The 13,656-nt window shown below is 36.3% G+C and overlaps 1 protein-coding gene and 1 pseudogene across 3 annotated transcripts; one reads left to right on the top strand and one right to left on the bottom strand.

The window, feature by feature from the left end:
• Positions 1 to 2,040: 2,040 nt before the first annotated feature.
• On the bottom strand, positions 2,041 to 12,518 carry DPY30 (dpy-30 histone methyltransferase complex regulatory subunit). Of its 3 annotated transcripts, XM_036872452.1 has the most exons (6): positions 12,495 to 12,518; positions 12,295 to 12,393; positions 12,124 to 12,195; positions 11,991 to 12,038; positions 4,353 to 4,495; positions 2,041 to 2,379 (listed from the first exon to the last, which is right to left on the bottom strand). In XM_036872452.1, exons 3-6 carry the CDS (start codon positions 12,157 to 12,159, stop codon positions 2,307 to 2,309), a joined length of 300 nt encoding a protein of 99 aa, XP_036728347.1. In that variant the 5' UTR covers positions 12,160 to 12,195; positions 12,295 to 12,393; positions 12,495 to 12,518; the 3' UTR covers positions 2,041 to 2,306. The 3 variants fall into 3 exon arrangements, with proteins under 3 accessions (XP_036728347.1, XP_036728346.1, XP_036728344.1); XM_036872451.1 differs by lacking the exon at positions 12,295 to 12,393 and having other exon boundaries at positions 12,434 to 12,513; XM_036872449.1 differs by having other exon boundaries at positions 12,295 to 12,506.
• On the top strand, positions 7,566 to 11,277 carry LOC118905719 (annotated as a pseudogene).
• Positions 12,519 to 13,656: the final 1,138 nt, after the last annotated feature.

Genomic DNA, 13,656 nt, shown 5'->3' with positions numbered 1-13,656 from the left:
CAAAGAAAATTTTTAAGCACATCTGAGAGCATTAGAGCAGAGAGTACTATAGCATTAAGGGCAGGGAGGTAATATAGCATTAAGCTGGGTATGAATCCCTGCCCCAAACTTACTTCCCCTGTAACCTTAAGCAAGTTAACCGAATCTCACTTTCCTCCTCTAACTAAAAGTGAGGTATTAAATTAAACCTACCTCACAGGGTTTTGAGGTTAAATGACAATTCATGTAAAGTATTTAGCATGGTGCCTGGCATATGGTAAGTGCTAAGTAGGATGTGCACTGCCAGCAAAAGACATGCCTATTCTCAGCCCTTACAGAGAAAAAGTATTGATTTTAAGATTAATTTAAGCCCTATCTTGAAGATAATTCATTAGAACACTGGAAGCCATGCAGCATTAGGCAGAGTACTGAATTACTTCTAAGTGGTCATTAACCAAAGGTGGTATCAGAATGCCTTAGAATTTTTGTCAAATTCAGAAGTCCAGGCTCTATCCCAGTTGAATCAGTCTCTCCAGGGTCCAGGTATGCATCAATATATAGATGTATAATAGAGATATATAACACAGAGAGATATAATTTATATTTATATTTTTAATATATTTTTATATATATTTATATATGAAAAGTTCCACAAGTGGCTCTGATGTGAATCGCTAATGAAGAACTGTTAAGAAGATAAAATTATTGATGCTTTAATAAAAGACTACCCAGTTAGTACTTACTCGGATATTAAAATATCATTAAAAGACATAGACAGATTAACTTATGAGTTAGTCAAATCACCAAAATAAATTTAATGAAATTAATAGTTGCAAAAACTACTACATAAGCATAAATATTGACAGCTCAATATTTCCAGGTTTTTCCTATTCAAACCTATAGATCTGCAGATGTATATCAAAACCATCATATAACCTCCCCAAAAGTGTCACTCCTACTGAAATGTTTTTCCTATATTAAAGAGAACTATAAGACACACCTCGTCAGCATTAACTTTCTAACTTTGCCTTCACATGTTTAGCTTGGAGACATGTCTTTAATATATGCTTCCAAAGCAGGGTTTCTCAGCCTTAGCTCTACTAACATTTTGAGCTGGATGATTCTTGGAGATGGGTGGGGCACCCAGGCTGTCCTGTGGATCATTAAGATATTTAGCAGCATCCCTGGCCATTACCCACTAGATGCCAGTAGGATCCCACCTTACTCCAGTTGTGACAACCAAAATGCTTCTGGACATCGCCAAATGTCCCTTGGGGAAAGGGGGGGACAAAATCACTCCCAGCTGAGAAACCACTGCTCCACCAAATGTTTATCCTTCCTGGCTCTCTTCAATTTTCTCTTTTCTGAGCTAGTGCATTATCTCAATTTCTTCATACAGGACGAAGTGAGCAGACCCAAAAAAAGGACTAGCTGGTGTGTTTTATTGCAAAAAGAAGCAATATGTTAACTAGCACAAGTATTTCTCACTTAGCTATCAGCAGCACGTTGGTAGAACTGGGTTTGAATGCCCGTTCAAGCACTTACCAGCAGTGTGGTCTTGAGCAAGTCGCTTAACCTCTCCAAATCTGTTTCCTCATCTGCAAAATGGGAATAACAGCATCTACTTTGCAGAATTGCTACATTAGAGATAACAAAATAGTTCTGTGCCTGATACATAGTAGAACTGCAATAAATGATAGCTATTATTATATTAATACCATAAAGGTTGATAGCATTGAAGGATATTGTACACCCTCTGCAATGCTTATAACAGCACTCCAAAATTTATTGCGCAAAAAAAAAAAAAAAATTTATTCTGCATTAGAATCACTGGTAATGTTTGTTAAAAAATGAATATGCCCAAATCCTACCCTCCAAGAGGTCCAGGAACAATGCTAGAAAAACTGGCTGAGATTTTTTTATATGCTACTTGACTCTGGTGTATTTTCACACTGTTGTAAAACTCTGCAGCATTCTAAGACACAAGGAATAAGTAATACATGAAAACAACTGAACCACATAAAATATTTGTCATATAGAACAAACACTACTGTAAGATAATGATGTTTTAACAGTTTATTTTGAAGGTCATTTTAAAAACAAAGTTAAAGACAATCAGAAAAAATTGCACAGAATACACTCATTAAATAAGTATGTGATTAAATCAATAAGGGAGATATGTCTTCTTCTGCAACTCCAAAATAAGTTCTGCTGTCCTGATGATTCTTATACTTCCAAAATGGGGGGGAAAATCATGGCAATTAAAGTTGCCTCTTAATCATGTAAATCTACAGTGGAAACCAAATTTTTCTGTTCTTCCCAATAAGTCAGTTTCGATCTTCAAACTGTGCCTTGTTTTTTAAAAGATAGGATGCTAGAAATTCAATGGGATTTGGTGGTCTGTAAGGGAAAAGAAATCCAAAATTTAGAAATTTATATTCGAGACATGTTAATTTAAATGTATTGCTCCATAATGAAAACTTTTTTTTTTTTTTTTTTTTGGCCGTGCTGCATGTGGGTATCTTAGTTCCCCCACCAGGGATCGAACCTGTGCCCCCTGCAGTGGAAGCACGGAGTCTTAACCACTGGACCGCCAGCGAAGTCCCTTAAACATATTTTAAAATTAAGAGGTGGGAGAGAGGGGTTGTTGGAGGAAGGTGGTACAAAATTCCAGTTCTAAGTACTAGGGGTATAATGTACAACATGACGACTATAGCTGACACTGCTGTATGACATACAGGAAAGTTGTTAAAAGAGTAGATCCTAAGAGTTCTCATCACAAGAAGAAAATTTTTTTCTTTTTTTCCTTTTTATTGTATCTATATATGAGATCATGGATGTTAACTAAACCTGTGTGGTCATCATTTCACAACATACGTAAATCAAACCATCATGCTGTACGCCTTAAACTTATATAGTGACATATGTAATTTTTTTCTCAAAACTGGAAAAAAATTTTTAATAAAATAAAGAGGTGTTATTTCATATTTATCACTTTTACGTATGTTGTTTTTGCTGATAAAACAGGTCCAAAGATGAAAAGTTGGGGGAAACATCTATTTTAAACCCTACTATAAAAAGGCATATTTAGAATTGATTTACAATGATCTCAAAACATTCTCCTAGCACTTTAAACAGCCTTTTAAACTAACTAGACAGAGACAATACTTGTTACATAATATTTATAGTTAATTTGATGAATTATTTTGCTAGAATGCCTTACTTAAAAATTGTATTTACTAATAGAATGTTACTGTAAAACTTCTTCAAATTCTTTTCTTCTAGCATTTAAAGTAATATTTAGAATTTCTGATATATTGGCCTTCTTTAGAGAAAGAACAAAAATGCATAAAAGATGCCCATATTTTAATTGTCAGTAGTAGAGCCAAGACATACCTTGCAGTCAAAAATAAATCCTATTTTATAAATACAACAATCCAAAACAAATACTTATTGTTTATTCATTTAATTTTTTAACTTAAAACTAAGTAATAAAAATTAATTAGTTAATTAAAAAATAAAACTAAGTAATACACCTATTCTAAATAACTCAGATATGTTCCATGAAGTTCCTTATCAAGTTATGTCAGTTTACTACAGTGTTCATTATTAGTCTTTGAGAAAAACATAATTTACACCCAATAAATGTTGACTAATGTAACTTAACAACAAAATTTTCTTGTTGGATTTACTTATACAAAAAGAATTTTTGTACAGAAAACATGTACAGAAAAGAGAAAAACTGTAATCATGCTAACAAAGAAATGTAAATTAAAACAACTTGGCAAAAAAAAAGTTTATAACACGCATGCACTTGAGGCTATGATGACACTTGAAGAATTTTAAGGATAAACTCTTGGACAGAAATATGATATTATGTGTCAAACACTATAAAAATAGTCATGTCATTTGAAATAGCAAACCAATTCTTGGGTATTTATCATAAAGTAATTAAACAAAAGCAAAAGGGTATGAAAACAGATAAACTACCTGGTGATCAATAATAACAAAGGAAATTGGTCCTAAATGGTCAACAACAAGAAAATGGCTAAGTTAACTGTGATATTATAGTTTCATTTATAATCATGAAGGCTCTGTAAAGATATGGAAGAAGTTTTATCTTATAATTTTAAGTAAAAAGGAGATATAAAATTACATGTATACCATGATTACAAATATGCATATTATCTAAGACTAGAAGAAAAATAAGTGTCTGAATTGAGATTATGGCTGACTTGTTTCTAAAAAAACTTTAGTATCTATAAATTCCTTATATAGTAAAAAATAACTATACATAACTCATGATATTTCAACTAGGGAAGTTTTTATTTTGCTTTTTCTGGTAACTCCATTAGCTGACACTATTATCTTACCTTTCCTTTGCAAGCACAGCAAGTCCTTGTAATAAGATAGGCACAACTGTCTGATCCAGATAGGCACGAGTTGGCAAAGACTGGAGATCCACTTTCTGTTTTGATGACTTTTCTGCATTAATTTTCTCATTTTCTACTATCCTCTAGTGAATTCAAAAAACATGCATGAATATTAAAAAATAACTAGATTATTTTGAGTGCTAAACCAAAATTAATGGCAATATAAAACTAATAGAAAAGGTAAATCAATGACTAGAAAGCTGATTGAACTGCAAATCTTTCTGCCAAAATAAAATCAGACCCATTTCTAAATTTCATTCGAGCATTTTCTGAAGGCACCATAATATCTCATTCTTTTAATGTCGTTATCTCCAGATCCTACAATTACTTTCTCTCTTTCTTTCTGCCTTTTTAGGAGTAAATACAAGTCCCTTTTCTTTTCTTCATGAGAATACACCTCCTTACAATGTGCTTCAAAAAATCTGGACATGGACACTAAGTAGCACTGAATCACAGTGAGAAAACTAGTCCTGTTTCAATTCTTTTATCACAGATAATATCAAGGACAATGTCTCAGTTTGGCACTAACATGTCTTTAACACTTCTGTAACACTTGCTAAACTCCCTTCTTAACAGAGAGCAGGCTTCAGGCTTAGAGACTTCAACTGGCAACAGAATCTAGCTAAAATTCATTACCACTGTTTTGTATTCACTGTTTTCATTTTTAAGGTTACCCTCTACGGCAATGAGAATGCTTTTCCATTTGTTTCTTTTCTAAACAAATGCATCTATGATTTTTTAAAACTGAGTAAATTTAAGAAAAAAATATAAAGTAAAATTAGCCAAAAAATAGAAGAAATGACTAATATGGGAAAGATCATTAATGTGATATTTAAATGATGTTTCAGAAATGATGACTTATACTTCCTCCATCTAAGAACCTCCCAAAATCTGGGCCTTTCATATAAATTCACCTGACATCCAGAGCATCAAAAACTACTTTACTGGAAAACTTTGCCTTCTTCTGAAAATCTACCATTTCAGAAATTTAGAAATAAGTGGCTATCTCAAAGACAAAACAGTATTAAGGGCACTTTCATTTAAATGAACTTTGTTCCAATCATACTAGAACTGGATATAAATGAGTTAACAATTACAAACAAACAAAAAAATTCTACACTTAATTTTTTTTAAGAAAATTTTATTTTGTAAAAACTGAGAAAAAACTTTAAGCATATAACTACAACATACATACCATGCTTTCCAAAAACACTTGCCAGAACTATGTCAGGTAACTTATCTAGTTTTGCTTGTGATTTTTCAATCTAATTTTTGGACTTAATAAAAATAATTACCTATACTTATTTAATGTATGAAACAGTTATTTTATTTGCCCATGAATTAAGAAACTTATAGTTCACCAGTAAATTTCAACAAATACCCATATATGATAAAAACTAGTCAGTTACACGACATCCCAATACCTTCATTAAGAAACAGCAATGCCTAAGCAACTCTGATAGATCCTATAATAAGCTCCTTGACCAAATCCTCTCATTTATTTCATTCAGACATTTACTGACTATCCACTATGTGCCAATTGCTATGCTTACTTTTAGTAAAGTCAAAATCCTGAATTAATCTAAAAAACATACAGTTGATGCCTGAACAACATGACCCTCTGCCCAGCCAAAAATCCGCTTATAACTTACAGTTGGCCCTTTATATAGGCTGTTCCTCCATATCTGTGGTTCTGTATCTACAGTTCCATATCCGTGGATTCAAGCAACTGTAAATCGTGTAGTACTACAGTATTTACTATTGAAAAAAAATCCACTTTTAAGTGGACCCACGCAGTTCAAACCTGGGTTGTTCTAGGGTCAAATGTATATCCAACCACATACACACACACACACACACACACACAAAGATTAAGCTTTTAAGAGTGTAGAACAGTGATCACAAAAATGGGAAAAAATTAGGTGAATCCTATGATTGCCCCAGCTTACTGCATGCATCCTGCCTAGAGAACTTATACAACGAAACCCTGGGAGAAGGAACCCAAGCAGAGCCCTGCAGTTTCCCTAAGTTGAGAAGACAGAGCTGAAAATTCAGGGAGACCAAGAGAACTAGAACTTGCAGAGCAGAGTACTGAAAAGGAAACTTTCACAGAGAGGAGAGAGTTGCATAGAAAGAGACTAAGAGACTGCCTTCCAGTCTTCAGGTGAGTATTTATCAGAGCATGAGTGTGAGGGAACTACTCAAGGCCAGAAGAAAAAACCACTTGGAAGAAGCAGGAGGCACAATCCCTGGAGCTCACACAGGCCAGGAGTAGTTCATGTTCCTGTGACCCAGGATGGGAAAACCTCATAACACATGAAGCACTGGGTAGAATACACAAGAGGAAGAAATTATGTCTAAACTAAAGGTTGGTCTGGTCCCACCTAAAAAAGTTTAAAGGCAAACCTCAAAAGATCAAATTGTTTCCAATTAACTTAACCGAGTCCTAGAACAAAGCCCAAGAGTATTTGAAGAAATACAAAAATAACCAGTACCCAACAAGGTAACATTCATAATGCCCAGCCTCCAATAAAAATTACCAGACAGGCAAAGAAGCAGAAAAAACTACCCATAATGAAGAGAAAAACCAATTCACAGAAACAGACTCAGAAATGATACAGATAGCATAGGCAATGCCATTAAACCAGTTAGTATAATATATTCCATATGTTCAAGAAGACAGAGGAAAGAATTAGTAAATTAAGCTAACAAAATACTTGAAAATATTTGAAGAAATAATGGCTGAAATTTTTTCAAATTTCATGAAAACTCTAAACCCAAAGATCCAAGAAACTCAATGAATCCTAAGCACAAGAAACATTAAAAAAAAAAAAATTACGCCAAGACACATTATAATCAAGTTATTTAAAACCAGTAATAAAATCTTAAAAGCACAAAGAGAAGACATTAACTACAGAGGAGCAAAGATAGGAATGATAGCAGACTTTTCAGCAGAAACAATGTCAGCCAGAAGACAGTGGAGCAAATACTCAGCAAAAATACCTCAAAAGCAAAGGCAAAATAATTACCTTTTCAGACATTCAGAACCTTAAAGAATTCCTTCCCAGCCGACCTCCACTACAAGAAATGTTAAAGAAAGCCCTTCAGGAGGATGGGAAATGACACCAGCTGGATCTACACAAAAGAATGGAGAACCCAGAAATGACAATTACACGGATAAACGTGAAACACTCCTTCCTCGTACTGTTTAAACCTCTTTTAAAAAGATAATTGGACGGAAGTCAAGGGAGCACTTCCGGGTTCAGCAATAACCTGGAGACGGCGGCGCTAGGTCGGCCCTCTTGGGCCTTGCTCCGCAGCTCTGCCTTCACTCTGGTCTTTCTAGAAACCCAGCTGTGCTCTTGGGTGTGCCCGACAGCCTCCCAGACGCGGGTGTAATAAGCCCCCCATGGTGGACACGGCCCCGAACGGCCCCCAAGAGGCGGGCGCAGTGCAATTCATCACGGCCAATAAACTGGACACAGCAATGTGGCTTTCTGGCTTCTTCATAGTTTACTGCTCTTTGTTCTGCCTCTCCGTGGGTTGCATGAAGTAGCAAGCTTTCACCAACGTGCTTTGCTGGCAAATGCTCTGGCTAGTGCTCTGAGGCTGCACCAAAGCTTACTACACTTCCAGTCAAGCAGAGCATTCCTGCCCCAGGCTTTGTTAGAGGACAGCTGCCACTACCTGTTATGTTCACTCATCTTTCTCAATTCCCACCCCGTTACAATGAGTATTTCCCAGTCTTGTTATTTTCTTCGCTTCATACTGCCACATACAAGAAAAAGGTGCCTTGATGCAAAGGGTTCAAATAGTTTATCTCTGCTGAGACCTCTCTTGGATAAATTCAGCGCTATTCAACAGAATATTCTGAAATTCATCGCTTGTCATGAAATAATCTTGATGCCTGCTACAGTTTTAATGCTTTTTAGGGGTCAAGGAAGTTTGCTCCAGCCTTTTATATACCATAGATTCCTTACTGTTCGATACTCCTCTAGAAGAAATCCGTATTATTGGACCTTGTTTAATGAACGGAGGATTGTTGTTGAACATCTAATAATGAAACCTGCTTGCCCACTGTTTGTGAGAAGACTTCGTCTCCAGAGCATTGTCTTTATAAGAAGACTGGCACCAACAGTTGCATAGTTTAACATCCAGCTAAGTTATGTGTAATATAAATAAGCACTGTTAGCTGCTGGTACTTCTGCTAGGGATGGTTAATTCCAGGTGTAAAACTGACCTCACTGCAATTTACATAATTTACATAAATGCATCTCAAAAGAAAATCATTTTCCTGGCACGTTAAATCAAGCCTTTTAAACACTTTCTGAGAAACTTTATTGTAATGTGTTGTTAATAGTTAAGGAAATTTAAATCTTGTGATAAATGTACCAAAAATTCTTTAGACACTGCTGTGCCTTTATCATGAAGTACCTTTATTTCTCTTGTAAAAATAGCTCTAAAATTCGTTTTCATCTAATTAGTAATCTGAATTTATATCTGGCATGAGTTCATTATGGTAACATTAACATGTAAATTCAGTATATTTTGAGACAGTATTCTTTTGCCATTCAGTAATTTTGGTTGATGATTTTAACAAAAACACTTCCCACTATTTAATTTCAAATTGTTTTTAAATTGATTTTGTGCTACTTTGTTACGACAGATTTATTTTGGATGTACCATTATAATAGGAATTCTATATGTATCTTATACTATGATCTTCCAAAATTTTATTTTCATAATTACTTCTGTGGCTTTGAATACTTTTTTTTAAAAGACCCAACTGTTAAGATTGTTAGCCAATTGGGTTAAATACTTGTGGTCACCTAAGTGTTTTACATCAAAGAGCAGTAGTCAGACAGTTTTCCTTTCAGAGACCCACTGAGTAACATTTCTCAAAGAGGAAATCCTTCTTTTAGAAATGTGCACACATAGGTTTTAGTATTATTGTAGTTTACACAATTACTTAGATCAGATTCTTGACTGCCGGTTTTCTCGGTTTCTTAGGCTTGAATTTTCATAGACAATTGCAGCAGTTCAGATGCTTTCTGAAAGGAATGTAACTGAAGACTGAGCATGTGACTAAACTTGGTATCTGTTCTGAAATAATGAAGACTATACATACTTACCCATCAAATCTGATTTAAAAGATTAAACAGAAAGGTTTATATAGGTAAGGTTATTGATTAGGAAAGGGGCCAGAGGAGGAGTTGTGGGGGAAATAGTGTGCATTTAAATGTTGTAATGCATAGATAAATTTGGGAGAACTGGATGTGTTATGCAACTGTGATTTGAGTTGTATAATATGTTAAATACGTTTGTTGAGCTTCCATCAACTCCTTTATAAAATTCATTCTGATCTTTATTATTGTTGCATGATTGGTAATGTTTAAAACGTTGCAAAATGTTAATACAGAGTAACATAATGGCTTTTGTAACCAGTTTTTTTTCTGTGTGCATGTAGCTTGGATTTCTCATATACACTCAGCGACTTATCAGTAACATCAGTTTTCTTTTTATTCAACTTTTCAATCTACAGAAATGTGATACCTACTTGATAGCTCAACTGTAACCAGCTATTTTTCTAATTTTGTAATAGTTATCTACCAAGTTAGAGAAGCCTCATAATATACAGTTGATTGTTGGGGGGGGTGGGTAGTCTCATTATCACTATGTATGTAATCTGATGGTTTTAAAAACTAAATTTTCTAGAGCAATAAAGTAACTATAATGTTGAGTAAACAATAAAAAATTTAATAAAATAAAAAAGATAATTGACTTTTTAAAGAAAAATAAAAATAATCAATTGCAGGGTTTATAACATATGTAGAAATATAATATAACAATAGTATAAAGGCCAGGAGAGAGGAAATGGAAGGATACTGTTATAAGGTCCTTATACCATACATGAAAAGATATGATACCACTTGAAGGTAAATTGTGGGAAGTTAAACTTCCGTACAATAAGTCCTAAAGCAACCACCTAAAAAAACTATAAGTCAATAATGGAAATAAAATGGAATTCTAAGACAAAAAGCAGCAGCAGCAGCTGTAGAGTAGTGGTTTCCAGACTCCAAGATATCACAAACAAGTAAATTAAAAATAAAATAATACAATGAATGAAGGGACTAACATAGGGTTGTTAACTCTATTTTACCAAGTAAAAACTTACAAACAAGCATAATTATTATTTTACTATCACCATAACTCATAAAAGAACGGGCATTTTAAAATTATGGAAGCAAGAAAACCAATCACCAAATGATGTATCATCAGTACTCACTCCACTCTCCTTATTTTTTTTCTCACTTTACCATGGAAATTGGTCTGAGGGTTTGAAAAAAAAGCATTTGGTATCACTGCTCTACTGTATTATGGCTCTGCCTCCATACACAAGCACCATCAAGAAAAGACTGCTGATGCCTAAAAAGACATCTCTTAAATGATAAATGGCATAGAGTATCTTCACCTGATTCAGCATAGCAGTTCAATTAAAAACTACATTATGAAAAGACTCAGATTTTCTTAACCCTGATATCAAACCAACAAACATTCCTAGCAATTTTATAGACACAGAGTAGTCACTCCACATGCCAGGGAACTCTAGCAGTTGGTCAAGATCAGCAATACAATTTAATTCCACCTCAAAAATGTCAGCCTGCTTAGGTTTAACACACAGCTCTCCACTTACTTCCTGGTGACCTTAGACAAGTTACTCAAATTCTCTGAGCCTTGCAAGACTGAAAATACATGCAAGTTACTTAGGAGTGTGCCTGGCACATAGTAAAAGGACTGATATTAGCAGCTATTACTATTATTACTCTACTTGGAAATGCTCCTGCCCTCATTTATCCAAACTTAATTATTGATTATGTCTCCCCCCCCGCCCCCCCCCGCCTCGTAAAACACCCACATCTCTTCCAGGAGCTCTCTGTTTTCCTAACCAATCCCACCTAGCTCTAGTTAATTCAACTGTTCCAGCATTTATTCATTCATTTACAAAGTAGCTTCTTCTTTTAGACAGCAACTTCTTAGTACTTGTATGAAAAAGCTCTATAAAAGTATACCTTCTTTTGTACATTTTTCACATGTACTCTCTGAATTCAGACTCAACCATGTAAGGCAAAAACAGTGTCTACTACTTGTTATAGCTTCCAATGGCACCTACTACGGTACTCTGCAAAGATATCAACATTTACTAAATGTTGACTTCACCAGCACACTATTCTGCTACAAATACAATGGGCTTAATTGTGATGTGCAGTTTTTCCAATGCAGTATCCCAACAGAGCATTAGTAGCCACCAAGCAAAAGGATTCTGAGTCTCCATCAGTAATGTATGTTTGTTTCTCTATATCATTTTCAAAATTCAACCTCTCGACTCAGCTGATTTGTACGTCTGCATACCACGAAGTATTAGTACCGCTAATAAAACAAGCTGCCCATAATTTGATACTATTTCGTTCGTGACGATAAAGTTTTCCCTTGTGCAAAGCAACCTAGTAAAAATGAAACCCAAGTTTTCTCCAGTTCATAAGAGACGCAAAGATACGGCATAGGAACTGGGCAAGTTACCTCGACGTTGTCTGTGAGACCGTACTCAGAGTGGGGATTTTCTGCAACCTAGAAAAAAAAACACCGGTCACAGAAACATCAGCCACTCTTCCTTGCTTCACACCGCCACCCTGAATCCAGGGCCTTCTGGTACCTGCGTCTGTCCCTCCAGCATCTGCTCTGGTTCCATGGTGGACCCTGCAAGTCACAGTCCCCGGATACCAGTCTTGGAAAACAAGAAAAACCGTGAGTTACCCGGGAGATTTCAAGACGAAGACACCAGGATGGAGTCCAGCCCAGCCCCGTCCCCGCCCCTCACCCCCACCTGGGCGCGGAGCACCCCGAGCAGTAGAGGAACAGGGTGGGACAGTCCACGACCGGGCGCCCGCATCAGGTCCGGAAGCTCCGCCGTATTCCCAAGAACCTAGAAGAGGTAGAGAAAAGGGGAAAAGGGAGCTGATTACCCGCGCCCAAGCCGTTCGTTCCTAAGAGCCCTGCACCGCGCCACCAACTCCCAGCACAAACCGCTTCCGCCGTAAGTGACGGATGTCGCACGACTGCCGCGCCTGCGCAGAACTGCCAGTGGGGGCCGGGCTGGGAGGGATCTAGACCGGCCTTGATTCTACGATACACTTTGCGGAAAGCAGTGACCTGGGCAAGTTGTGGCCTCGGGGTCTGCCAAAGACTCGTTCCTCGACCTGCCTACCCAGAGCAGGCGCCACCCCAGCTGCAGACCCAGTGACTAGGCCAGCCGGCAGAGGTTCGGCCTGGCCAGCCCTCCGTGCTGCCTGAAATCTGCCGAAGCTCTTCGTCGCGGAACCGAAACCACTTGCTGGATAGTTCTTACTAGAAAATCACAGACCCAAACTCAACTGTCTACGAAAGAATGTCAGTGTTTTACTCTAAAGCCAAAGTGGGGAAGAAGCAATGTTTTAGGGTTTCGTAGTAAGCTTTTATTCAAGCCCTTAAATATGTGAACATGCCACGTTAGTGCTACCTTACATTTGTATCAAGATTAGCAATATGCAACTGGCTTTCCAAACCGTGATACTATTGATACTATTGTATTTGTAAAAATACAAAAGACAATTTGCCTCCTACACACATTTGTAAATACCAAACAGGATCTAATAAATCGGATTGTTGTTGTAATTCCAATAAATTCCTTTTATTTTAATGTAAATATAAGTGATACACTAATTAAAGTGCCTGCCTTTGATTCAATAATCCCATTTGTAGTTGCACTTTGTAATATGAAAATATTTTAACTTCATATAAAATATTTGGAGACTAAATTATGGCATATCAATATACTAGAATAAAGCCATAACTCTAAAAATGCAGAAATATTTGTGATCGTAACATTAACGTGTTTGTTTTTTAAGGCCGCGCTGTGCGGCATGCGGAATCTTAGTTCCTCAACCAGGGATCAAACCCGTGCCCCCTGTGTTGGGAGTGTGGAGTCTTAACCACTGGACCGCCAGGAAAGTCCCAAGGTTTTTTTTTAAGGTAGAATACAACGTCATTTTACTACTCCGTTAAAACTGCATGGCTAAAAATCTAAAGTAAATAAAATTTGTTTAGGAGCCAGACTTGTGGATACATTTTTAAAGTTTTATTTTATAATGTATACTTGATTGGGACTTCCCTGGTGGCGTGGCACAGTGGTTAAGAATCCGCCTGCCAA

This window comes from Balaenoptera musculus, chromosome 13 (assembly GCF_009873245.2).
Source record: "Balaenoptera musculus isolate JJ_BM4_2016_0621 chromosome 13, mBalMus1.pri.v3, whole genome shotgun sequence".
In the NCBI taxonomy this organism is placed as follows: Eukaryota; Metazoa; Chordata; class Mammalia; order Artiodactyla; family Balaenopteridae; genus Balaenoptera; species Balaenoptera musculus.
This window is presented reverse-complemented; position numbering and strand designations above follow the sequence as displayed.

What these genes read in the sequence shown, in the direction of transcription:
- DPY30 (XM_036872452.1), bottom strand. Translation starts at nt 12,159, where the DNA reads ATGGAACCAGAGCAGATGCTGGAGGGACAGACGCAG. An exon ending in TGCTGGAGGGACAGACGCAG is followed by an intron (nt 12,039 to 12,123) that starts GTACCAGAAGGC and finishes TTTTTTTTCTAG; the next exon opens with GTTGCAGAAAATCCCCACTC. An exon ending in GCTGTGCTTGCAAAGGAAAG is followed by an intron (nt 2,380 to 4,352) that starts GTAAGATAATAG and finishes TTTCCCTTACAG; the next exon opens with ACCACCAAATCCCATTGAAT.